This window comes from Mizuhopecten yessoensis, unplaced genomic scaffold (genome assembly GCF_002113885.1).
Source record: "Mizuhopecten yessoensis strain PY_sf001 unplaced genomic scaffold, ASM211388v2 scaffold716033, whole genome shotgun sequence".
NCBI classification, from domain to species: domain Eukaryota; kingdom Metazoa; phylum Mollusca; class Bivalvia; order Pectinida; family Pectinidae; genus Mizuhopecten; species Mizuhopecten yessoensis.
Window position 1 is genome coordinate 88,366 of NW_018479914.1, and position 26,217 is coordinate 114,582.

At 37.3% G+C, this 26,217-nt stretch overlaps 2 protein-coding genes across 2 annotated transcripts; one reads left to right on the forward strand and one right to left on the reverse strand.

Annotated features, from left to right (window-relative positions):
• Nucleotides 1-12,534, reverse strand: LOC110441562 (F-box/WD repeat-containing protein 5-like). Its single transcript, XM_021484747.1, has 8 exons — nt 12,435-12,534; nt 11,525-11,730; nt 9,944-10,116; nt 9,522-9,711; nt 7,826-7,971; nt 4,910-5,673; nt 3,858-4,058; nt 1-1,636 (listed from the first exon to the last, which is right to left on the reverse strand). The coding sequence occupies exons 2-8, from the start codon at nt 11,700-11,702 to the stop codon at nt 1,435-1,437; spliced, it is 1,854 nt and encodes a 617-aa protein (XP_021340422.1). The 5' UTR covers nt 11,703-11,730; nt 12,435-12,534; the 3' UTR covers nt 1-1,434.
• On the forward strand, nt 12,508-26,217 carry LOC110441563 (30S ribosomal protein S11-like). The gene is made up of 9 exons (XM_021484748.1): nt 12,508-12,592; nt 14,113-14,235; nt 16,614-16,770; nt 17,104-17,228; nt 19,358-19,383; nt 20,397-20,471; nt 23,013-23,078; nt 23,641-23,758; nt 24,570-26,217. The coding sequence occupies exons 2-8, from the start codon at nt 14,145-14,147 to the stop codon at nt 23,746-23,748; spliced, it is 648 nt and encodes a 215-aa protein (XP_021340423.1). The 5' UTR covers nt 12,508-12,592; nt 14,113-14,144; the 3' UTR covers nt 23,749-23,758; nt 24,570-26,217.

Consider the following 26,217-nt stretch of genomic DNA (forward strand, 5'->3'; position numbering starts at 1 on the left):
CTTCGCGATTTTTATTTCAATAAATAACATATTTGAAAACAACTGAAATGCTTCCCTACATAGTGAAAGACTTAAAGTAAATATTACTTATAACACCAGACATTGAATAATAAATCCATTTGACTGTTAAACAAAGATTGATAGAGGCAATAGAACATACAGCGTATTGAACGTTATATCAGTGATCATTTATATCATAAGATGAATCAAATGAGAAGCAAATATATGAGATTAAAAGTTATATGTAAACATCTACATATCAAGCTAGTAAATGCAACGTTTAAAAGATTTTAAAAATTCATGTATATAATCACACCCAGATTATATCTGTATAACAGTTGTGTTGTCCAACAATCCTACAACATAAGTATATTCGATCTGCACTTCTTCAACTTGAGTTTCTTTTTGAGAAATACTCCTGCATAGGAAGTCACTTCAGGGTAACCCATTACTACTGTATGTTTATAACGTATCATAATTACTGTATGTTCACCGAGACCACTTACTATTGTAAAGTGTATGACATGGTTTCAAGGTAACCCACTTCTACTGTACGCTCAATTTCTGGTCAAGATCAGCTAACTTTATTTCTGTTCAAGGTAACCCACTTCTACTGTACGCTCAATTTCTGGTTAAGATCAGCTAGATTTATTTCTGTTCAAGGTAACCCAGCCACTTATACTGTATGCTCAAAGTATAACTCACTTCTAATTTCTGTTCAATATCAGCAAATTTTATTTCTGTTCAAGGTAACCTACTTCTACTGCCTCTTCATGGTAACCCACTTCTGCTGTCCGTCCAATGTTACTAACTACATATCATGTTCAAGATAACCCAATTCTATTGTAACTTGTTCAAGAAACTTATTACTACTTATTTAAAGGTAATCCATTCCATCTGTTCAAAGTAACCCACTTGTACTACAGGTGTTCCTGTTAACAGTAAACCATTTTGTCTTAATTATGTTCAAGGTAACTCACTTTTATGTCTGTTCTAGCTAACACATTTCTACTGTCTGTTCAAGGAAGCCAACTTCTATTCATGCTCAAGGAAAACCACTTCAACTGTCTGTTCAAGATAATCTATTCCTACAGTCAAGCTGCTATGAGTTCAGTGTTTAAGCAGTCTGTTCTTCACAATCGTCTCCTACTCATTTTCAAGTCGACCCAGTTCTTTTATAACGACCCACTTCTACAGTATGTTTAGAGTAATAGCTATTTTAAAATGTATGTTCTTTGTTAAGTATATTTTAGAAGTCATTTAAGAAAAAGAAAAAACAAGTATGTATATGTATTATATAGGGCAAATTCAGATACATGTAAAAATCCTAAAGGATTCTATCAGCTGAGAATTAATCCGCTGCAGTTAAATTGTGTTGAACTGGCGAATGTGGTGTCATTCAGAGTGTTTGTGACTTCAGCATTTTTATAAGAGCTATGTGTGTTCCTCAAGTTGTTTCTTTCTGTTTCTGGATCGCCAGATATTGATGATGCGGTCGTCAGCTACGGTGACAAGGCACTCTTGGTCAACAGGGTCAAAGGCCACACCATTGACCACACCTTCACTGTGCTGGAGTTTGGCCAGACAGGTATGATAACGGCGGTCCCAAAGGTAGCCCAGAAACTCCTCACTGCCACTGTAAATATACACATCCAGGTATAGAACCCTCCTTTTTATGTAAGAACATAATTATTCACTTCGTCTACTGTTAAAACGTGGGTCGGTGGAATGACATTAATCTGTCACTTTGTCACAGTACAGCTATATATGATGAGTATATATACTGCCTCACTGACGACACAGTAATGGTTATCAACAAGAAACCATTACTAATTAGATATTTGCTGGTTATTTTTCACACAAACGTTGCACTCTGTTATCCTCTTTTTATTATTTTCACACTTAACTGACAAATCAGAGAGTAAGGTTTGTGTGAAAAATAACAAGCAAATATCTAACTATTTACCCCAATCATGAAACATATTTCTAAACATTTTCTTCAGGTTAGTAGGTATAATATGTATGGATTGTGAAAAGATTTGTGAAGAATTTTGTCTGATGAAGGCGACAGAGTACATTATAACTGTACTAGTCATCGAAACGTCATATATAAACACTTTTTGATTGTGCTACATGAATCTTTTCACATGAAACATATTGCTATTCATCAACAACCATGAATTTCCTGTAAGTTTGGAATTCATGACAAGAAGCCTAATAGACAATAAAACATTTGACCTTCAAAGTGGGTTGAGGTCAAATGTAACCAAACTTAACAGCTATCATTCTTACACTGCAGGATGATAGCCATTACTCTACACCTGATGGACCTTTGCTGAAGAATTATAACTGGATGACTTCGGCATTATTTCAACTTAGTCAAGATCATTTATTTCAACAAACTTGATAGTATGTTTCTCCCTAAAGCTACACACCAAAGCCGAAAAAACATTTAAAACCTACTGTTTCAAGGTTTTCACACATTTAATCCATGTGACTAAAACCAACAGAGGGTCAAAGTCGTTTATTTGGATAAACTTGATGGGCCTTTGACAAACCAAGCTTAAGACTAACTATTATTACCAAGGTACCCTATTTCTCGACATTATGGATCTGTAGAAGTTGCCCAAAACTTAACAAAGATTAGCATATATGACCTTGAAGGTAAATTGTAGCCCTTTATATCAACCTAGCTTCCTACGGGCCAAATATCATGGACTTTTGCATAATCATTTATAAGAAGTTTGAACATTTCCTCGAAAAGCCTTGAAAGTCATACATAAAGCCCATGTACTGCAGACCATTTCCTTTGTTACCTTCCTTGAAATTAAAGTGGGTCATGGTTATTTATTTCAACAAACCTGATAGCCATTAATCCCAGCATGCTACTTGCCAAATATCATCACCCTGTGTATCTTGGTTATCTAGATTTTTTTCTTTTTAATTTCAGCTTACTCCTGTGACCTTGAAAGTTTGTTAATGTTATTCTTTAGAACAAACCTGACAGGATAAACCTTGGTTATTCAGAAGAACTAGTCATGTAACAAATTTGACCCATGTAACTATGAATTTTGGGTCAGGATCACCTATTTGGATAAATATATTTGAAACCTCTTCACCCTAGTATGTTACTGGCCACATATCATTACCAAAGCCCTCTTGGTTTTTCTTAAAAAGTTATCAAACTGTTTTAACAAATTTGACCCACATGACCATGAAAGTGGGTCAAGGACTTTTATTTGAAAACAAATTATAGCCCTTCATCCAAGTTTGCTACTGGCCAAAACAATCATCATCATAAGATCTTTTGGTTATTTTAGAAGAAGTTATTTAAAAAGTTAATGTTGGATAGACAGATGGAAGGACACACACCAAGGCATAATACCAACTGGCCCTTTGAGCTAGGTGAGCTTAAACACAACGTTATTTACATTATTCATTTCCTAGCCTCGTTTTTCCCTTTATTATTTTTACAAAGTAAGCCATCAAAACTTCCAACTTATCATGTTCATGAACACCAAGGATAAGTGTAAAATTACCTAGCAACATTTCTTGTCACAGCAATCACTACATATACACCTAGCAACATAGGCCTGACAGCAGTACACACTTACCAAGCAACATAGGCCTGACAGCAGTACATACTTACCTAGCAACATAGGCCTGATAGCAGTACACACTTACCTAGCAACATAGGCCTGACAGCAGTACACACTTACCTAGCAACATAGGCCTGTCAGCAGTACACACTTACCTAGCAACATAGGCCTGATAGCAGCACACTTACCTAGCAACATAGGCCTGATAGCAGTGCACACTTACCTAGCAACATAGGTCTGACAGTAGTGCACACTTACCTAGCAACATAGTCCTGACAGGAATCCAGACATATGTACCAGGCTGGGAACTCAGAGAACCCCTTGTGACCTCCAAATTTTAACTCTGGTACCAGCCGAAATGTCTGTAGATCAATAGTTTTGACCTCCATATCCTCCATTAATCTGGGGTATTCTTGTTCTGCATCGTAAACTGCATATCGACAGTTAAAGTACAGGTATCTGGAAAATTATGGCAGTCAATCATTATTTTAATTCATCCGATGGTAACACAGCGTTTGATTGGTCCATTGAAATATAATTTGCAGTAGTATAACCACAATATACAGTCTGTATATTCTAAAAAGTCTATGAAGCAAAGATGTTTTTTGTCTATTATGTCATTGACCCATACATGTCATAACTTGACCCTGAAAGTCAATGTAATTCTGTTCACTTTGAATGATAATGATGTCCCCAATCCTTCTCAGAGTGAACAAGACTTTTGGGAAAAAGGCTCAAAAATAATATAAAATCATTGATTCTTTCAGTGTTTTTGCTGATTTGAATAAGAACAGGAGTAAGGTTCTGTATTTGGAAATTTGTAGCAGTATATAATTATTATTTTACTCGCTCAATTAGTGACAGTATAATCATCACATATATACCACTGCATATCTCAATAAATATTAGAGTTATCTCTCAATTCACATTGCACAAATGATAAAAAAATGCTTGGAGTCTTCAAACAGCCTTTCAGACATACCTATTCCACCTGACATAAATTTCTTACTACAGGAAGTTGTGCTGAAACATCTGATAAACATTTTGTTCACTTTCGACCCACATCCTCAACAACTTTAGTGTTTCAGCACTATACATACCTACATAGGTGATTGTATTAAAAGAACATAATGCCTCACTGATTTTGTATATTTTTTTCTACATTAAGAATTTGTCAACGTTGTTCTTTCGAAATATTGGTAGATTTTCCTTTTTTATGAAATTTGCAAAATTTCATCTTATTAAAAATGGGACTAAAATCTATTTTATAAGTAGGGAAATATCAATTCAGTATTAACATCCTATTGTACCTATGGTCTTGAGATAGCTTCATGCCTGAGATGTAATGCCCAGGTAAGTGGATGATCTTGGTAGGGTTCTGTGGTGTTGTAAGCTGAGTAAACGTAGAAGTTGCAGTCCCTAGTCCTTCCCTTCCAGTTCCTGCTGTAGCCTTCCTTACTGTTTCTTCAAATAATTTCTTATCCTTCAACTTCTTTTCTAAGGTTTCAGGTAAATCATTGACTTTGTGAAAGGCAATGGCATCATGTTGTTCTCCTGTCACAAATAGCATATATCTATCAAAAGTCTGCAGGACTGAAGCAGGACCTTGCTGTGTCTTATCTGGTCCATTGACACCTTGTATTTGTACACAATCTGCACAGTAATGTATCACAGCACCACTTAGTGTCTCTCCACAATTATTACAGACGTTCCCACAAGGCTTAGACTCAAATGTACTTGATTCACTATTTGCTTGGATTAAATTATTTGAATTAGTATTGCTTGATATTTTGGTGTAATTTTCACAGTCTCTAGAGTGATCCCTCGGAGCCACTATGTGGGGGGCTATGTGGAAATCTTCACTGAAAGCTTTAAGAAAATCTGATCCAACTTCGGAGTCTTTCCCAGTGCCTCGCACCGAGTTATTACACTGGTAACTTGTAGAGAGTAATTTTGTTGCTGGGCGAGGTACTTTGGCTACTAAAAGATTCATAGCACGTTGGGGGTCACCAAAGAAGGAGTAGATGACAGTCCCTTCCTCATAAGGACATCTTAACAGAATCTGGTCTGGGACCTGAAGGGGAAAGATGACCCAGATATATACTGTATACAGCAATAAACAGTCCAAGAGATAAAACAAATACAAACTTTCAGGGCAATTAGACAGGTTCCTATAATATTCTTACGATATATCATAATATTATAATAAGACTATCTTTATAGACCACTGACCTTTATAGGCAGATAGTCTTTATAGACATAGTCTCTATAGGCAGATAGTCCCTATAGACAAATAGTCCCTATAGGCAGATAGTCTTTATAGACAAATAGTCCCTATAGGCAGATAGTCTTTATAGGCAGATAGTCTTTATAGGCAGATAGTCTTTAAATACAGATAGTCTTTATAGGCAGATAGTCTCTATAGGCAGATATTCTTTATAGGCAGATAGTCTTCATAGGCAGATATTCTTTATAGACATAGTCTCTTTAGGCAGATAGTCTTTATAGACAAATAGTCTCTATAGACAGATAGTCTTTATAGGCAGATAGTCTTTAAAGGCAGATAGTCTTTATAGACATAGTCTTTATAGACAAATAGTCTTTATAGGCAGATAGTCTATATAGACAGATAGACTCGATAGAGACATAGGCTTTATAGACATATAGTCTTTATAGGCAGATAGTCTTATAGACAGATAGTCTTTATAGACAAATAGTCTTTATAGGCAGATAGTCTTATAGACAGATAGTCTCTATAGGTAGATAGTCTCTATATGCAGATAGTCTTTATAAGCAGATAGTCTTTATAAACATAGTCTATATAGGCAGAGTCTTTATATGCAGATATTCTTTATAGACAGATAGTCTCTATAGACAGATAGTCTCTATAGGTAGATAGTCTTTATAGGCAGATAGTCTATATAGACAGATAGTCTCTATAGACAGATTGTCTTTATAGACAGCTAAGTTTTATAGACAACTAAGCTTTACAGACAGCTGAGCTTTATAGACAGCTGAGCTTAATAAACAACTGAGCTTTATCTGGTATATACTGCTGTGCTTTTATTACAGCTGAGCTGTATAAACTGCTAAGCTTTAATTATAAAGACAGCTGAGCCTTATAGACAACTGAGCTTTAAAGAGAGCTGAGCTTTACAGACAGTTGAACCTTACCTGGTATGTACAGCTGTGCTTGTATTACAGCTGAGCTTTATAAACTGCTGAGCTTTATAGCCAGTTGAGCCTTATAGACAGCTAAGCTTTATAGACAGCTGTGTTTTATGGAAAGCTGAGCTTTATAGAGAGCTCTGCTTTACAGACAGTTGAGCTTTACCTGGTATATACAGCTGTGCTTTTATTACAGCTGAGCTCTATATACAGCTGAGCTGTACAGACACCTGAACTGTATATACAGCTCAGCTGTACAGACACCTGCAGTTTATAGACAGCTGAGCTGTACAGACACCTGCACTTTATAGATAGCTGAGCTGGGCAGACTCCTGCACTTTATAGACAGCTGAGCTGTACAGAAACCTGCACTGTATAGACAGCTGAGCTGTACAGACACCTGCACTGTATAGACAGCTGAGCTGTACAGACACCTGCACTTTATAGACAGCTGAGCTGTACAGACACTTGCACTTTATAGACAGCTGAGCTGTACAGACACCTGCACTGTATAGACAGCTGAGCTGTACAGACACCTGCACTGTATAGACAGTTGAGTTGTACAGACAGCTGAACTTTATAGACAGCTGAGCTGTACAGACACCTGAACTTTATAGACAGCTGAGCTGTACAGACAGCTGAACTGTATAGACAGCTGATCATTACAGACACCTGAACTGTATAGACAGCTGAGCTGTACAGACACCTGCACTTTATAGGCAGCTGAGCTGTACAGACACCTGCACTTTATAGACAGCTGAGCTGTACAGACACCTGAACTGTATAGACAGCTGAGCTTTACAGACACCTGAACTGTATAGACAGCTGATCTTTATAGACACAAAGTCTTAAATGAATAATCTCTATAGACAGTCTCTAAGTTTACTTACATAAATAGCAGATGGCCTGCATTCAGTAACTTTGAAATTTAAATTACTCAAAGGCAAGATAATTACAATGATATCATCAAACCAGACTGGGCAGTACATTTTTCTGTTCAGTCCATTGATATTGAACTACTGACCATTTGAAACTAAACAAAATATAATATTACTTACAACATCCTGAACTTTAAAAGCCTTAACACAAAAGAAGTGATTGTTAGCAGCATCAGGTACATAGCCCCCTACACAAATATCATCACTGTACCAGTCAGCAAACAGGTGGGGAGGGTCCATCGGCATCTCCTGTAGCAGGCAGAAATCTGTCCAATGAATAAACAGTTAGTAACACAATGATGTTGTCTCATGATTACCAAATCCACATTTAATTAAATGGGGCTGTTAGAACATAAAATTTACAAAAGTAAGAGCAACTGTCCAGTTCCAGACCAATAGTTATTGTTAAAATAATGACACTGTCTTAAGTGAACATAAAATTTATAATTAGCAACAGCAATCAAAATTCCTCCTACTGAATTCAGAGAACTACCTGGATCTTAAAAATATCTGATAAGCCAATATTTTGTATATAGCTACCTGTTATTAGACTAAATTGAAAATCTCAACCCAAGGAGTAGGATTATTCACTTAGGGCTTAGACTTTTAAGAATTTTATCCAGAGGGCTATCATTTCTGTCTTTTTCCCAAAAAGTGGGGAACAATTATTTTTTCTTCCAAATCAAATACAAATTTTGATAATTTGAAATAAGTATTTATTTAATGATTTTCAAGCAAATGCAATGAATTTCCTTCAATTATCTGGTATTGCTGAGGTTACGCTTTATCAATTGTTTTCATGATGTCACACCATTGTCTACAGCAGCTTGTTGTTAGACTAGGGTGTGGAAAGACAAGACTCCTACGTATACCCCTGTAAAATGGTGGCTACACCTGTTTGAGCTGGGAGAATATATGAACCAAGTACTCATAGAGCCTATCATATGTAGGTAGTTTGGATATAGATGTTCTTTATAAAGGTGTGGAATTCGGAACAGAACAAAGCTGATTCTGAGGTTTTGACCTTGACCCCAAATTCTACACCAGGGTTAGAATATCCATATCTCACATACCTAAATAATTATTGACAATTTTCTCATACCTCTCACCTGACATTTTGGTAAAACACCTCAAATTATAAATAGCATGCAAGACTATCAGGGTAAGCTGCGGCAATATCCTGGAGTACTTCTTATGGACGTGAGCATGAGGTGGTGTAAGTTGCTAATCAGCAGGATCACCATGATCAAATGATGTGTTCAATGGGCTTTCGACTGTGAAGTCATCACATCATCATCCAATTGTAACGTGACGTGACTTGACATGATAGTAAAGGTCATTGAGAGCATCAATATGGATACACTTACCAGGTATCCCACATAATTGTCCTGTTTGGGACACATATCTTACATATCTTATACACCCAGACCTAGACTATATGTACCAACCTTTCATCCTAAACACCACTCCCAGACCTAGACTATATGTACCAACCTTTCATCCTAAACACCACTCCTAGACCTAGACTATATGTACCAATCTTTCATCTTAAACACCACTCCCAGACCTAGACTATATGTACCAACCTTTCATCCTAAAAACCACTCCCAGACCTAGACTATATGTACCAACCTTTCTCCCTTTACACCACTCCCAGTCCAAGACTATATGTACCAACCTTTCATCCTAAACACCACTCCCAGACCTAGACTATATGTACCAACCTTTCACCCTTTACACCACTCCCAGTCCAAGACTATATGTACCAACCTTTCATCCTAAACACCACTCCCAGACCTAGACTATATGTACCAACCTTTCATCCTAAACACCACTCCCAGACCTGGAGAATGAGTTCCAACAGCTGGGGGTTTGAGCTTCACTCCACAAACTAACAGGTAGGAGTCATCACTATTGAAGGTAGCATACTGTGTCATGTTCCAGTCCAAGACCAGACCAAGGTCAGCTGAATGTCGTAACAGAGTAGGGTTTCCCACCTCCCATATCTACATCAAATCAATATATAGATTTTAAAACATAAGACATAATAATAAACAATATTAACAGATGAATACTAAATAAATCATCTCTCTTAATTCTATTGACATTTATAGACATTTTTTCTGTATTCCATAAATTCACCACAAAATTATCTAGAAATCTTTTTTGAGGCAACACAAATTAGTTTGTTCTCTAAATTTTATTGTGCCTTGGAACAGAGAAACCTAATGTGTTTACCTTGACCTTGGTATCTTTAGAGGTCGTACAAAAAAATCTGCCATCATGTGAAAATGCTACATCCAAAACCTCATCAGTATGTCCGTCAATCCTCTCACTAAATTGTGTCGGGGCGTGATAGAACAAACGTTCATATTCCATGTACCATGTTCGGTCACTGTCCTTCTGCCCACCTGGAATGCAACATAACATGAATATAGATAGTTGACAATAGCATATGATAATTTTTCGCTATGTATCATATAACAATTTATCCCAAGTTACATTACTGTCTGGTATATAAAATCATAACCAGTATAAACAGAACTGTAAACAGTAAGCATTTCATTTATACATCATCTTTTTTATCAATAATGGCCTTCGTAGTCATTATAAACATATAACACTGCATTTACTATTTATATAATGCATATACTGACTCTCTCTGGCTAGGATAGATTTGGAATTCATGGAAATTATTTAAAAAAATCATTAAGATGGTACCATATGAACCATTGACATTTTGAAAACTATATCAAGCCAAATAAAAATCTATGTGTGTTTCCTGTTTGGGCTCCAAAATGTAATTTGTTGGTGTTTTCAATTTGATCAAATTAATTGGACAACAAAATAAGTGAACTCCATCTCTCCACTCCAAACTTATCTCCTACTACATGTATTAACTATAAAACTACACAGATCTACAAACTACAGCTAAAACTACTATTATCACCAACTTCCTAATTCTCACTCTAACTCTCCTCTTTATCTCTAGACCTAGATCAACTGGTCTCCCTAACTCCTCCTCCTTCCTCGAGACTCAACTCCCCAGCCCAACTCTCTTCTCCTCCTTAGACTCTTAAGCTGAACTACCTTACTATCTGTCGTTTAGCAAAATCCTCCTACATTTAAATTGTTGATGCTGCTAATACCCCTTTACGACTGGGTTAAATTGGCCATAAATCCTGCTAATGTCTTCTGTGGTCAGCATCAGCCAGAGGCACAAACACTGACATCACAGACTGGACACCCCACCTAGACTACAGACGGTCACACTAATTTACAGATCCCAACCTATATCATAACCACAATTATCTATTGCTACTTAGCTACTATCTCCAAATAAAACTCGGACACTGGCCACAAGCCAAAGCTAATAAAATGCATAGCAAATTATATGTACACTTTAAACAATTAAACGGTTAATAAATGCATAACAGTGACTGTGAAAAAACAATAAAATGTATTAGGGTCAGCATGGAAAAATAGGGCTAGTCGGGAAACACAGCTACATGTATATTATTTTGGGCCTTATCATTTAAAAAGACAATCCTCATATGTTACCCCACTCAATTTTTCCAAGTGTCAATCAAGGGTGGAAATTGAGACTACAAATTATTAGTGCAGAGTAATACTAAGCTAACCTGCAATTCCATCTAGCCATGTCAGTTGAATAAGCAGCAAGATATGGTGAACCACTGTTACATATACAGGGTATATACTGTGTATGATTCTGATGAATCATATATATATATATATATATATATAGAATAAAAAAAAATATATATATATATACTTAGCAATTCATCATATGCTAAGAACCTTGTGTATTCCAGTTAAATTGAGTCAGGACTTTCCACAAACTCTCATCTCTGGCAATTCTGTGCCATTTGTGGCATGTACAGCTGGCCCTTAGTAAACTTTTTGCTTCCAAGAAGCTGAAGATGTGCAGCAAAACTGTTTCTGGAATAAGATCCTGCCATGGACATGATGTGGTCATTGTGTTAAGGAGACTTCCTGGACAGCATCTGTCATTGAAAGATTAAGAAGACATTGTCATTGTAAATCATAGATTTTGTCACTGCGAATGTCACATTTAATCAATTTGTAAACATGTAAATAATGTTCAGTATATTGAACGTTTTAGAGTATCCTGGCTGTTGACTAGTTGAAATGTATTTTTTATTCTGTAAAAAAAACACTTCATGGTTTCACAGCATTATTTCCTGTAACACAAATAGAGCAATAACAGGTATAATAATGACTTGGTCCTTTCCAGTACCACATCATACAATACTATGTGAACCTTTATAATGTATGTACACAACTTATTTTTCTCAAACCAATGTCAACAAGACCCTGTGCCAGTAATGTGATGCATGTCTGTTCAGCATTCACATAGACTAAGTAAGATCAAACGGCAGGAAATGGTAATTGTTTTATCTAATACATTTATTGGAGACAGTCCAGCTTTGGACGCTTAGAGGATAAGGTTTTGAAATATAATTAATTTATCTAGGTATATTTTAAGACCGTCCGGAACAAGATTCGTGTCTGGCAGGTCGGCAGTCTGGTCCTCCCCTTTGCTTCCGCCTCACAAGTTTCTTATAGTTGATTTGGCGGAAGTCAGACATTTAAAATAAATCTATCTACGGTGAAAGACCTATAATTAATATCATATGAAAATGAAAACATTAGAAACTACTGCAAACACTCAATATATAATAATCACCTAGCTGTGATCCTTTCCGGTGCCTGTGTATTTTCCCATTTTTCTGTTTACAATCCAAACTCTGCGTCTGAAATGCGGTTATTAACTCGAGATCTGGGTCAATTGACGCTTTCATTAGAAGACCTTGCTCGGGACCTGGGAGATTTTGTAAGCCGAAGGTATGCCTCTGCGACTCATACATGTACAATAGGATGAAGCTTTTCAGCTTCTGAGCCTTCTACACATAAATTACCCAATAGTCTGTTATTTTAAAGTTTTACATTTCGTTTAACCATCGTTACCCAGGTGCCGAAACGATCCATCCGATTTTTTTACATCTTTATTTTTTAAAAAGAATATGACATATATGTTATATTTAATGTCTTTTGTTATCAACATAATGATAAACTCTTCTTTCTAAAGCGATTTTGTTTCGTTATTCTTAAAAAAAGAAAATCACATGAAAATAGCTCCAAAGACCAATTTCAGATCGGTCAATAGAGCTATAGGAGGACCTGATCAATACCGGCCTTCTCTGCCCTTGACGCAATATATATAAAACAAAAATCTCGTCGTCGGAAAGCTACGTTATCGCAGCTTCTAGATACTGTACACGAGTTTCCTCCATAGCTGCCCGGGTTCTTTAATATATGTGATATGATATGAAAAGGCAAAGCCTAAAAAGAGTGTAGCTGTCATTAATCTCTGATTACTGGTTCAAAATGAGATAATACTGATTCGGAATGAGATAAAATAAGCTTTATTTAAAGTCGATGAATAGCAATAAACACCAGATCTAATGAGATTTTAAGACCGACATAAATGATGACAATAAGGGGAAACCTTTTTCTAAAAGTCGTTCTGGGAAGTATGGCAGCCGTCCGTGTTTGAAAGATCGGTTTGCAAAACGGGCCACGCCACAGGGGAAGTTAATTAAGTTATAATTAAGCTAATAATTCAACGTCAGATTTTCCTACCAATTTCACAACTTTTTACAAGTGCATGGGCCGAACTTGCCCTGGTATCATGGGCCAAACTGTCCTGGCTCAAATTGATATTTCAATAGCAAGGGGAAGCAACTCATGTGTTACCATTAAAGATCTTTGCACGGGCACCTGAGAGCTACATTCTTATTATCACACCCCACAAGATATCGCACCCCCTTATACTAATAAATCATATTCGTATAAGGGGGTGCGATATCTAGTGGGGTGCGATAATATATCACATGTATTCCTCCGGCCTTGACACCAGACTTAGAAATTTGACCAGACATCTATCTGTCAAAATGGTTAAGTCTGGTGTCGGGGCCAGAGGAAACTCGGGCTACTCGATACTGAGGATAGCAAAAAAATAAAAAAATAAAAATCCCAGTGTTGAAAACTGTTGAAACTGGCTGTAATGTTGCTGGAGAGGCACACCAGTTAGTGTCAGGAAGATGATGCTGATGATGACGATGATGTCTCAATTGACTTTAAACTTTAGAATATGAAAATTAACTAATTTTCAAATTGTGTATCATTCCTTCTTGAAATTATGCATGTATATAGTGTTCCTAGCCTTAGCCTGAGCCTTACATTATCTGTACAGTTTATATAACTGTTTCAAGAATGCATTATGATGATCACAATATGTATAAACTTTCAGGAAGGTAAATGAAGAGCAATGTACAAATAAATTATTTTTTCTTGTATTATAGGGCCAAAAAGCACCTAAGTGTACCAAAAGAAAATGCTGAGAAATGTGCTATCATGCAGTAGCAAGCGGATTTATACTTGCCTGTTTGTTCCGATGAAGACCAGACATCAATCTTCCATCCTTGGTAAATTTAAGAAATTTGCTATCTTTTCAAGTTGATTTGAAGGCCAGCTGGCAGCTTCCATTTTTAGCTCACCTGGCACGAAGTGCCAAGTGAGCTTATGCCGTGGTGCGGCGTCCGTCGTTCGTCCGTCCGTCCGTCCGTCCGTCCTCGTCCGTCAACTTTTCGTTTAAACAACTTATTCTGAAGAACGGACAGGCCTAGAGTCATGATATTTGGCTGAAAGCTTCGTTGGTAGGAGCCCTACAAAGTTTGAGAACGAAAATGACCTTGACCTGTTTTCAAGGTCACAGGGGTCAAATATGTCAAAAACTTCAAACGACTTCTTCTAAAGAACTAAAAGGTATAGAATCTTCATATTTGGCTGATGGCTTCCTTGGATGGAGCCCAACAAAGTTTGAGAATGAAAATTACCTTGACCTTCTTTCAAGGTCACAGGGGTCAAATGTGTCAAACACTTCAAACGACTTCTTCTGAAGAACTGAAAGGTATATAATCTTTATATTTGGCTGGTGGCTTCCTGGGATAGAGCCCAACAAAGTTTGAGAATGAAAACTAGTTTGACCTACTTTCAAGGTCACAGGGGTCATATATGTCAAAAGCTTCAAATGACTTCTTCTGAAGAACTGAAAGGTATAGAATCTTTATTTTTGATTGATGGCTTCCTTGGATAGAGCCCGACAAAGTTTGAGAATGAAAATGACCTTGACCTTCTTTCAAGGTCACAGGAGTCAAATGTGTCAGACACTTCAAACGACTTCTTCTGAAGAACTGAAAGGTATATAATCTCTATATTTGGCTTGTAGCTTCCTAGGAAAGAGCCGAACAAAGTTTGAGAATGAAAATGACCTTGACCTTCTTTTAAGGTCACATGAGGCAGATATGTCAAACACTTTAAACGACTTCTTCTGAAGAACTGGTAGTTATAAAATCTTAATATTTGGCAGGTGGCTTCCTGGGAAAGAGCCAAACAAAGTTTGCGAATGAAAATGACCTTGACCTACTTTCAAGGTCACAGCGTTCAAATATGTCAAACAGTTCAAACAGCTTCTTCTGAAGAATTAAAAGGCATAAAATTATAATATTTGGCTGGTGACTTCCCGGGATAGAGCTCACCAAAGTTTGCAAATGAAAATGACCTCAACCTACTTTAGAGGTCACAGAGGTCAACAACATTTTAATGGATTTGTTCTTGAGAACTAAAAGGAATGGATTCATAAGATTTGGCTGGTAGCTTTTTGGAATAGAGCTAACCAATTTGAGAAGGAAAATGACATTGACCTACTTACAAGATCACAGGGAAAAATATGTCAAGCAACTTCTGAAGAAGAATCAAAAAGCATAGAATCTTATAATAATATTTTGCTGGTAGTTTCAACAGATGGAGCCAACAAAGTTTGCGAGGGAAATATTTTTAGTGCAATATAATATTTAATGAGAATATTTTGCTATGACTGCTTAAATATTCAGGTGAGCGATACAGGCCCTCTTGGGCCTCTTGTTGTTGGATGGCCCATCGTTCATGGTTGACTTCTGCTTCAAGTCTACCCCTCCCAAATGTCTGCACTGATTGACATCAAAGTATGTGTGAATGACCACAGGTGCAAGACTAGATAGCTAACCACATAATACAGTGATTCTAAGAATACATTTGGGGTATACGTCGTCAATTATAAAGGCCTCTTGCACTTGATAATTTCTGCTGTATTTCCCAAAATCGATGAAAATATAACCTTATTTTCCCAAAATCACGCTTTTTGTGTGTGATATTTTCCAAAGTCACAACTTGCAGGCCCCTGTGGAAAAGAGATTGAAAAATCACTGGTTTTATGTAGATAAATGACCAATTGTAATCTGGCCAGCAACTGCTTTAAAATTAGGTGGGACAACAATAAACATTGTAACTGATGCTTCACTTTGATCAGGACTGGAATATATCCCAAAAAAATATTAATAGATATATGTGGCTGGGCTTTTGAAAGTAACAAAACAATAACATCCCAGGTGCCTTGTACTTCAGTGAGGTAGACCAGAAACCTCTTTAGAAGCAGGCATCATCATGTTCAATAGTAAATACTATGTGGTAACCTTATATCTTGCATCTCTTTCACAATTTTACAAATGATTTGTGGAAGGAAGGATGAAAACAAATGCATTTTGACTAAATCCAGAGAGTAATATATTACGATCAGTACATCAAACTGTGTTTAATTGTTACCTACCTTTAACAGTAATATTGGTATTAGACTGCAGGCCCATGTCAGTGAGAAGCTAGTATAGCCATTGTATTTATCACATCAGTTGTGGCAAGATAACTGAATCGTTAATTCATGTTAACTAAATGTGATTGAATTAAAATGTTTCGATGTTTGTGATCACAGCAGCAACCACACAGCCGTTTCACACCACTGCGGACAGTAGGAGGCGGGAAGAAACCTTGTCTCAAAGATCTGAGGTGAAAAATCAAGAAGTCCGGTCCAAGAAAGATGAGCTCCTGCAGGACTTAAGACTCAGAAGTTTGGATGAAAACAATTTTGAGTAAGAATTACGAATGTGATGATCCACATTCAAAAATATTATGCAGTTGCATGGGCCCTTCCTTAAGCAGAGGGCTTCTTTTTCTTTTGCTTACGTTTTGTGACCTTTATCTTTTCTCTCCTACCTTTTTGGCACAGTCTTGTTATATTTTAGGCACTTGTCTTCATTTAATTTTAGTTGTTCTTGAATCTTAAACCTTGTCCAAATCATAACTGCATTCAATAGTGAGTTCTCCCTGTCATTCACTGAATCCAAGTGAAATGTGTAACTGTGGGAGAAATGATCATATTTTTACGGTCTCAGTTTATTGATAGCTATGATTTCCTTTTTCAGTGCTTTCTTTCCAACAGAAGACACACCTGATTTAGTTATACAGGGCGTCAAGTACAAGGATTTACCAGTGGTGTATATCCAGGCCTCAAGTAACAATGTTATCATCACACTAGCTACTGCTGAAGGTAAGAAACTATGATTAATATACAGACCTCAAACAAAAACACAATCATCACACTAGCTACTTCTGAAGGTAGGGAACTATGATTAATATACAAACCTCAAACAAAAACACAATCATCACACTAGCTACTGCTGAAAGTAGGAAACTATGATTAATATACAGACCTCAAACAAAAACACAATCATCACACTAGCTACTTCTGAAGGTAGGTAACTATGATTAATATACAGACCTCAAACAATAACATGATTTTTAGCTCGGGCCAAATGAGCTTATGCTTTGGTGCAGCGTCCATCATCAGTAGCATGCTGGAATAAAGGGCTACCAAGTTTGTTCAAATGAATGACCTTCATCAATTTTCAACGTCACATGGGTTTATTGTCTTAAAAAATAGTTAAATAATTTCTTCTGAATAACTAAGAGGCCTAGGATAATGATATTTGGCCAGTAACATGCTAGGATAAAGGGCTACCAAGTTTGTTCAAATGAGTGACCTTGACTTATATTGAAGGTCACAGGGGTCAAATATGTTAAAAATCTTAATAAACAACTTCTTCTCAATAACCAAAAGGCCTAGGATGATGCTATTTGGCCAGTAGCATGCTGTGATGAAGGGCTACCAAGTTTGTTCAAATGAGTGACCTTGACTTATATTCAAGGTCACAGGGGTCAAATATGATTAAAACCTTTGAACTACTTCTTCTGAATAACCAAGAGGCCTAGGATAATGATATTTAGCCAGTAACATGCTGGGATAAAGGGCTACAAAGGTTGTCCATATGAATGACCTTTACATATATTCAAGGTCACAGGGGTCAAATATGTTTAAAACCTTTAAACAACTTCTCAATAAGCAAAAGACAAAGGGTGATGATATTTGGTCATCAACATGCTGGGATGAAGGGCTACCAAGTTTGTTAAAATGAATGACCTTCGCCCATATTCAAGGTCACAGTGGTGACTGGTCAATATATGTTTATATCTTTAAAAGACTAGTTCTATATAACCAAAAGGTCCACGGTAATGATGTTTTGCCAAAAGCGTGCTGGGTTGGAAGACTATAAACTCGGTTCAACCAAATGTCCTTGTTTGACATTCAAGGTCACTGGCATCATATGTTTAAATCTTTTAATAGTTTCTGCCTGTAGCTGTATTTTAGTCCACTTTTAAGATTACAAGTGTGAGATTAATACCAGGTGGGCGATTCAGGCCCATTGGGCCTCTTGTTACACTTAATTCAGTTGGCTAATAAACCAGAATTATCCACAGAACTGATGTCACCTGATTGGTGTTTTGATTGATCCTTTACATTTGTTGAGTGTATTCTCAGCACTCCACATACTTTTCAGTATCAAATCTTATATGGTTGTACCCTATATTAAGTCCTTATTTTCCAGACTGGTGTTGACTGTATTGTGTACCTTTGACCAAGTTGAGTTACATGTACACTCTGAAATCATCTTTTATACAAATTTAATGTAGTATGATCTCAATTTTAAGATAAATAAAATACTTTCTCTCATTTCCCTGTGTGTAAGATAGAGCTGTCTAGGATAAGAAAGAGGTGCAGGAAATGACATGACGTCACGAATTTGGAATTCTCCGATGCCGCAATGCGGAAAAGGCGACGTGATGTAATTGAAACCTTTTATTACATATTTGCTGTACGTGTTAGAGAGATGTGATAATTTTTTCTTCACAAACATGGTTTGCAAATATGGGGTATGCTAAATCTGGCTGGCTAATTCTTTTTCGTCTAAAAAGCTCAGGGGAAAAATTGATATTTTCAAAATGATGGCCAGTCCAAACGCATTTTCATGGTTTCTGAGCTTATTCTGGTTGTTGGAATGAGAGAAAAATACTCTTTCATGCCCAAGGGTGTAGGATAGGGAAATTCCTCCCTTGGAATTTTCTAATTTGACAAAAACCCCGGCAAAGACTCAGGTTTTACCAAATTTGAAAACCCCTCAGGTGGAATTTCCCTATCCTACACCCCTGGGCATGAAAGAGTCTTATACTACTTATCATTCAGGTTTATGTCATACACTTATTAATCCTCTGACGAAAAATATGACTGTCTCAAATGGATCAAAGTTACCTTGTTTTATCATTACTTTATTTCTTTTGTAGGAAGAACAATCAAGACTTCTTCAGGGGTGAGTTGGTATTCATTTCTAGAAGAAATATTTAATATGTTTTAAAAGGATATGTGGCCAGAAGGCTTATGAGAACCCTTCCTTTTAGTCAAGTATTAGTATAATGAATTATCTATAAACATGCAATATAACACCAGTTATAATACTCCATTGTATTTAACTCATTTACCCCTGAAGACACATTTGAACTCTTCCAGTTCAAAGGTTGGAATAGTTCATTACAAAATTTATCTGGTGATTTTGGGAAATATTGGACTGTTCGAAAGATATACCAAACTTGGTCAGCTCAAATACCCAGATAACTCTACAATACCCAAACTTAATTACCTAGATTAACACCTTTGAGGATACTTGGTTTTAGTTGAATCCTTGGATAACTGTTTCTCATATCTAGTTTACTCAAATCCCTTGTTGAAGTTGGATGCTCGGCAAGTTCATGGGTTTTCATGAGGATCTTGTATTGTAACTGGCTGATGGATTCCTGATATCTTTAGAAGGAATTATCAGATTTTCATCAAACTTGTCTGTTGTACTTTCTATCAAAGTCCCTCACTCAAGTTTGATGCTTGGCGAATTCCTGAAGATTTAACAAAGCTGCTGTCATGTGATTGGCTGGTAGTTTTCAAGATATCTTCAGGAATTAACAGATGCCATGAAACTTTCCTAATACATGTACAGATCAGATACATATAATTAATAACCAAGTCCTTTTCCCAAGCTTGATGTCTGGCCTTTGCAAATGATTAATAAGGCTGCTGTAAGCTGATATAAATACATGTCCAACAGGAAATTTCAGTTTCCCTAAATATTTTGTTTTTGCAAGTCATGATAATGTGAGAAAAGTTATCTGTTCCAGATGAAGTTGAGGTCATAATAAAGTCACAGAGTGGTAAAATAACTGTCTCTGTTAAATGTATAATCTCTTAAACATAAACAATGAGGTCAGACTGATGAAAGAAGCAGAGTGTTGGATCATCTGACATAAGTTTATAGTAATTGGTCTTGTTTGGCAGGGTTCTGTTGGTTTTAAGAATAAAAGGGAGTCTACAGCTGTTGCTGCCCAGATTGCTACAGTGGCTGTCGCCAAGGTAAGTCTACAGTGGCAGTCGCCAAGGTAAGTCTACAGTGGCAGTAACCATGCTAGGTCTCATAGCAGTCACCAAGGTAAGTCTATAGTAGCAGTAATCATGCTAGGTCTCATGACAGTCACCAAGGAAATTCTACAGTGGCAGTAACCATGGTAGGTCTCATGGCAGTCACCAAGGTAAGTCTACAGTGGCAGTAACCATGGTAGGTCTCATGGCAGTCACCAAGGTAAGTCCACAGTGGCAGTAACCATGGTGGGTCTCATGGCAGTCACCAAGGAAAGTCTTCAGGGGCGTTAACCATGGTAGGTCTCATGGCAGTCACCAAGGTAAGTCCTCAGGGGCGTTAACCATGGTAGGTCTCATGGCAGTCACCAAGGTTAGTGTACAGTGGCAGTAACCATGGTAGGTCTCATTGCAGTCACCAAGGTAAGTCCACAGTGGCAGTAAGCATGGAAGGTCTCATGGCAGTCACCAAGGTTAGTGTACAGGGGCGTTAACCATGGTAGGTCTCATGGCAGTCACCAAGGTGAGTCCACAGTGGCAGTCACCATGGTAAGTCTCATGGCGGTCACCAAGGAAAGTCTACAGGGGCGTTAACCATGATAGGTCTCATGGTAGTCACCAAGGTAAGTCTTCAGGGGCGTTAACCATGGTAAGTCTCACGGCAGTCACCAAGGTTAGTGTACAGGGGCGGTAACCATGGTAAGTCTCATGGCAGTCACCAATGAAAGTCTACAGGGGCGTTAACCATGGTAGGTCTCATGGTAGTCACCAAGGTAAGTCTTCAGGGGCGGTAACCATGGTAAGTCTCATGGCAGTCAAGTCTACAGGGGCGTTAACCATGATAAGTCTCATGGCAGTCACCAAGGTTAGTCTACAGGGGCGTTAATTAACCATGGTAAGTCTCATTGCAGTCACCAAGGTTAGTCTACAGGGGCGTTAACCGTGGTAAGTCTCATGGAAGTCACCAATGTAAGTCTTCAGGGGCGTTAACCATGGTAGGCCTCATGGCAGTCACCAAGGTTAGTGTGCAGGGGCGTTAACCATGGTAAGTCTCACTGCAGTCACCAAGGTTAGTGTACAGGGGCGTTACCCATGGTAAGTCTCACTGCAGTCACCAAGGTAAATCTACACGGGCGTTAACCATGCATGGGAGGTCTCATGGCAGTCACCAAGGTTAGTCTACAGGGGCGTTAACCGTGGTAAGTCGCATGGCAGTCACCAAGGTAAGTCTTCGGGGGCGTTAACCATGGTAGGTCTCATGGCATTCACCAAGGTTAGTGGACAGGGGCGTTAACCATGGTAAGTCTCACTGCAGTCACCAAGGATAATGTACAGGGGCGTTAACCATGGTAAGGCTCATGGCAGTCACCAAGGTAAGTCTTCAGGGGCGTGAACCATGGTAGGTCTCATGGCAGTCACCAAGGAAAGTGTACAGGGGCGTTACCCATGGTAAGTCTCACTGCAGTCACCAAGGTAAATCTACACGGGCGTTAACCATGCATGGGAGGTCTCATGGCAGTCACCAAGGTTAGTGTGCAGGGGCGTTAACCATGGTAAGTCTCATGGCATCCACCAAGGTTAGTGTACAGGGGCGTTACCCATGGTAAGTCTCACTGCAGTCACCAAGGTAAATCTACACGGGCGTTAACCATGCATGGAAGGACTCATGGCGGCCACCAAGGTTAGTGTACAGGGGCGTTACCCATGGTAAGTCTCACTGCAGTCACCAAGGTAAATCTACACGGGCGTTAACCATGCATGGAAGGTCTCATGGCAGTCACCAAGGTAAGACTTCAGGGGCGTTAACCATGGTAGGCCTCATGGCAGTCACCAAGGTTAGTGTACAGGGGCGTTAACCATGGTAAGTCTCATGGCAGTCACCAAGGTAAGTCTACAGTGGCAGTTACAATGGTAGGTCTCATGGCAGTCATGATATTACAGTGTAAGTTTTGTTAAGTAGTGATTTATCCAAGGTCAACATCACTTCACTCTTGATTTTTGTCACCTTCTAGCAACTTTAGCTTCTAATGAATGAAAAATTGTATTTGTCCTGTAGCTTATTGAGATATAAAGCTAACAAATGTGTTCAATTGAAAATACTTGACCCACATTCAGGGTCACAAGGGTCGAATCTGTTTGAAACAAAATAAAATAGAGGTAAGTGATGAAATGATAAAAAGCCAGTGACCCTCTTGTTATTTTACCAATAAATTCTGATTTCTTATTCAAATACTGCTGCATTTGATTAAAACCTCATTTTCCCATTATATTGGGGAATTTCAGTGTTTAGTTTTATCCGGGCTAAATGAAATAGCTGTGATTACCTTGGTTTCTGCCTTTTCTTTAACATCAATTCTAATATCAGTACATGTTCCTTTGATGAACATTTGGATAATGGAATACAACAAACATGAAATAATTTTGAAATAAGATGTTTATTACTCCTGGGTTCTTATTTTGACATTCATGGTCAAGTGGATACTAGTTCCATTTTACATTCAAAGTACTATGAACGTAATATTTGTTTTATCTGAACAGGAGGCAAAGAGAGAAGGAATATATGCAGTACGTGTAGCACTGAAAGGCATTGGAAAAGGGAGAGAGGTATGTATATGATTCTTACTAGATCACATGAGTCACGTTTACCACTGTTGCCTGTCCTCATATTACCCTGACTGTTGGGAGGATGTTAATCCACCTCCCCCACCCCACCCCACCCCAAAACCCCCAAATCATGTCTAACATGGCAGGGTTTGCCATCATCAAATACCATTCATTGGTGTGACAAAAAAGGGTCACCTTTCATACTGTAGGAAAATTGTATACTGGTTGTCAGATTACTACAATGTATGAGCTTTATATATCCAACGTAATGTTCAATTTCCAGTCTGATAAAAACAGCTCAATAACTAGAGGTTATTATATAGCCCTATACTCCCAAATCAGCCTGAGGTGGGGTTTTTCAAAAAAGTTTTGAAACGATTGTTAAACGGATATGGTGCGTGTCGGGCAGATATGATGTCTCCATGGTGCAAGTGGATATGGGTTTGTCCAGGATATGGCATGCAAAGCTAGCATTATCACACATGCAAAACAACCCATATCACAAACAAGTATATGACAGTTGAAGCTTGGTTATTGGTTTTATAAAATGTTAACTTTTCAGGCTGGCCTGAAATCATTAATTGCTGCAGGACTTTCAGTAGTATCTATAACAGACATCACTCCTCTACCATTCAATGGCAACAGACCGCCAAAGAAAAGATCCTTGTAGTAAAGTACAGGTAAGGAAGACTTGTTAAATGTAGTAGCTGTTGTTTGTGATTTGTGTCGACATTAATCACCCTTAGTTCACATATTCAGGTACACTCTAGGTCTACAAATGTGTGTGTTAATAAAAATAAATAATGTGGGTGATAAAATAGTCATCGCAAAAACATCTGTCATCTTACAATGATTCAAGTAACCTCACAAACAGTCTAATTACCATGTAACATCAAAACTAGGAGTTACCTCACAATTCATGTCCTCTCACAGACCTACCACATCAGAATATTTCAGAACTCTAAACTGTATATCTAGTTTATATTGATAGACATGATAGTTGAGTTTGTACTAAGTCTCAATACATGTATAAGCGACGATAATTTTAACTTAATATCAGATCATCGATTATAATCAGTAATACCAGTGTATATTTATAGAATTTAAAGTAGACTTGCATCTCTAGGAAATCATGATTATTTGTTTGTCTTTACTTAACTTTAACTCTTTTTAACATACAGTTGTTTTATAGATGTTTTTTTGGTTAATATGTAGTAACAATTTAATTATTTGTACAATTTTGTGTCATCAGACATAAAAAATTGAAAACTTTTCCAATATATAATAATCTCAGAAAAAGTCACTAAATCCACTAATGAATACAATAAAACATCATTTCTGATGCATAAAATTGATTTGTGATTGAGCTTTCAATTTTGAATTTGATCATCTGATTTGATAAAAAGACCTGACTTATTGTTGATTATAACATATTAAGTAACTGATTGTAAAGAAGATATTGAATGTATAACGTAGCTGTTATGGTTTCAGGTCATGCCAAAAGCTGCATCGTCATATCAACAAAATGTACATCCAAGGTAGATGTATTGGTCAGACAGCTAGCAGCAGGAAAACAGCAGTGTACAGCTATAACACTTCATGGAACAATAAATAGTTCAATTTCAGTAACCATTTCCTATCTTGTAATTATGGTACGTAATAAACTGAATGTTACAATCAAACATAAAGCTCAAGTGTTTAAATTTATAAAATACCTGTACACATTTGGTGTCTTGGTTAGCTTTCTTTGTCACAAATGTATTGTTGAATTAAAAATGAATAGGATTGAGAACAAAAGTCTGATGTAGTGGTAGGAACTAGTTTAGTAGAGTTGACGGCTGTGGATACGTGACAGCTGTCAATATTTTGGTGTATTCTCTATAACTCCTTTTAAAAGCAATTAAAATAAACACGAGTGGGTATTTGAGTCTTAACACAGATGTGTGATTTTATTGCTGACATGATTCAACTATCTAGGATAGCTGTTATTAGAAAGATACATGGAAATTACAACATTGGATCGAGTCTAGTATTGTCAATGACATCAGAGGTGTATAAGGGAGGGGGCATATACATGGATGGTTAATAAATTTAAATTTGTAAATAATAAATAGGTAAAAACACCACTTTATGTAGCTGGCAGTGTACCACTTTATGTAGCTGGCACAATAAATGTCACAATAAATGTCTTGTAATTATTATAGATACTGCTGCGCCATTGATAACAATTTCTGTACTTAATTTTGATCACAGTGGTAATAAAGAAGTTGATCTTCTCAAAGCTGATTTCAAAGTCAACTCAATGTTTAATTGAAGCCATTAGTGAACTTGTGAAGATTGTTGTGGCTATGGCTCCCCACAAAGGAATGGTATCAGTGTAACGTAATCACATAAGCTCATGTAAGCAAGGATTTCCTTTCAAGGATGGTTACAAGATTGTGAATTGTAACCGTAAATGGATGTCTTCCCAGCTCATCAGAAAGGAGACATTGGAGGCTGGGATTTTAGGTTGAATCTATCTTAAATTCATAATTAAATTCACATTAAATTCACGTTAAATTCAATTCAACAGCCAATGGCGCGATATACTAAACTGCCTACAATGGGATGACACATTGAACAGTATCCCATGTAGCGATATATTAAACAATGTCCTAAGGGATGACATGTTGAACAGTATCCCATGGAGCGATATATTGAACAATGTCCTAAGGGATGACATGTTGAACAGTAACCCATGGAGTGATAAATTGAACAATGTCCTAAGGGATGACATGTTGAACATTAACCCATGGAGAGATATAATGAACAATGTCCTATTGGATGACATGTTGAACAGTAACCAATAGAGCGATATATTGAACAATGTCCTAAGGGATGACATGTTGAACAGTATCCCATGGAGCAATATATTGAACAATGTCCTAAGGGATGACATGTTGAACAGCAACCCATGGAGCGATATATTGAGCAATGTCCTATTGGATGACATGTTGAACAGTAACCCATGGAGCGATATATTGAACAATGTCCTAAAGGATGACATGTTGAACAGTAACCCATTGAGCGATATATTAAACAATGTCCTAAGGGATGACATGTTGAACAGCAACCCATGGAGCGATATATTGAACAATGT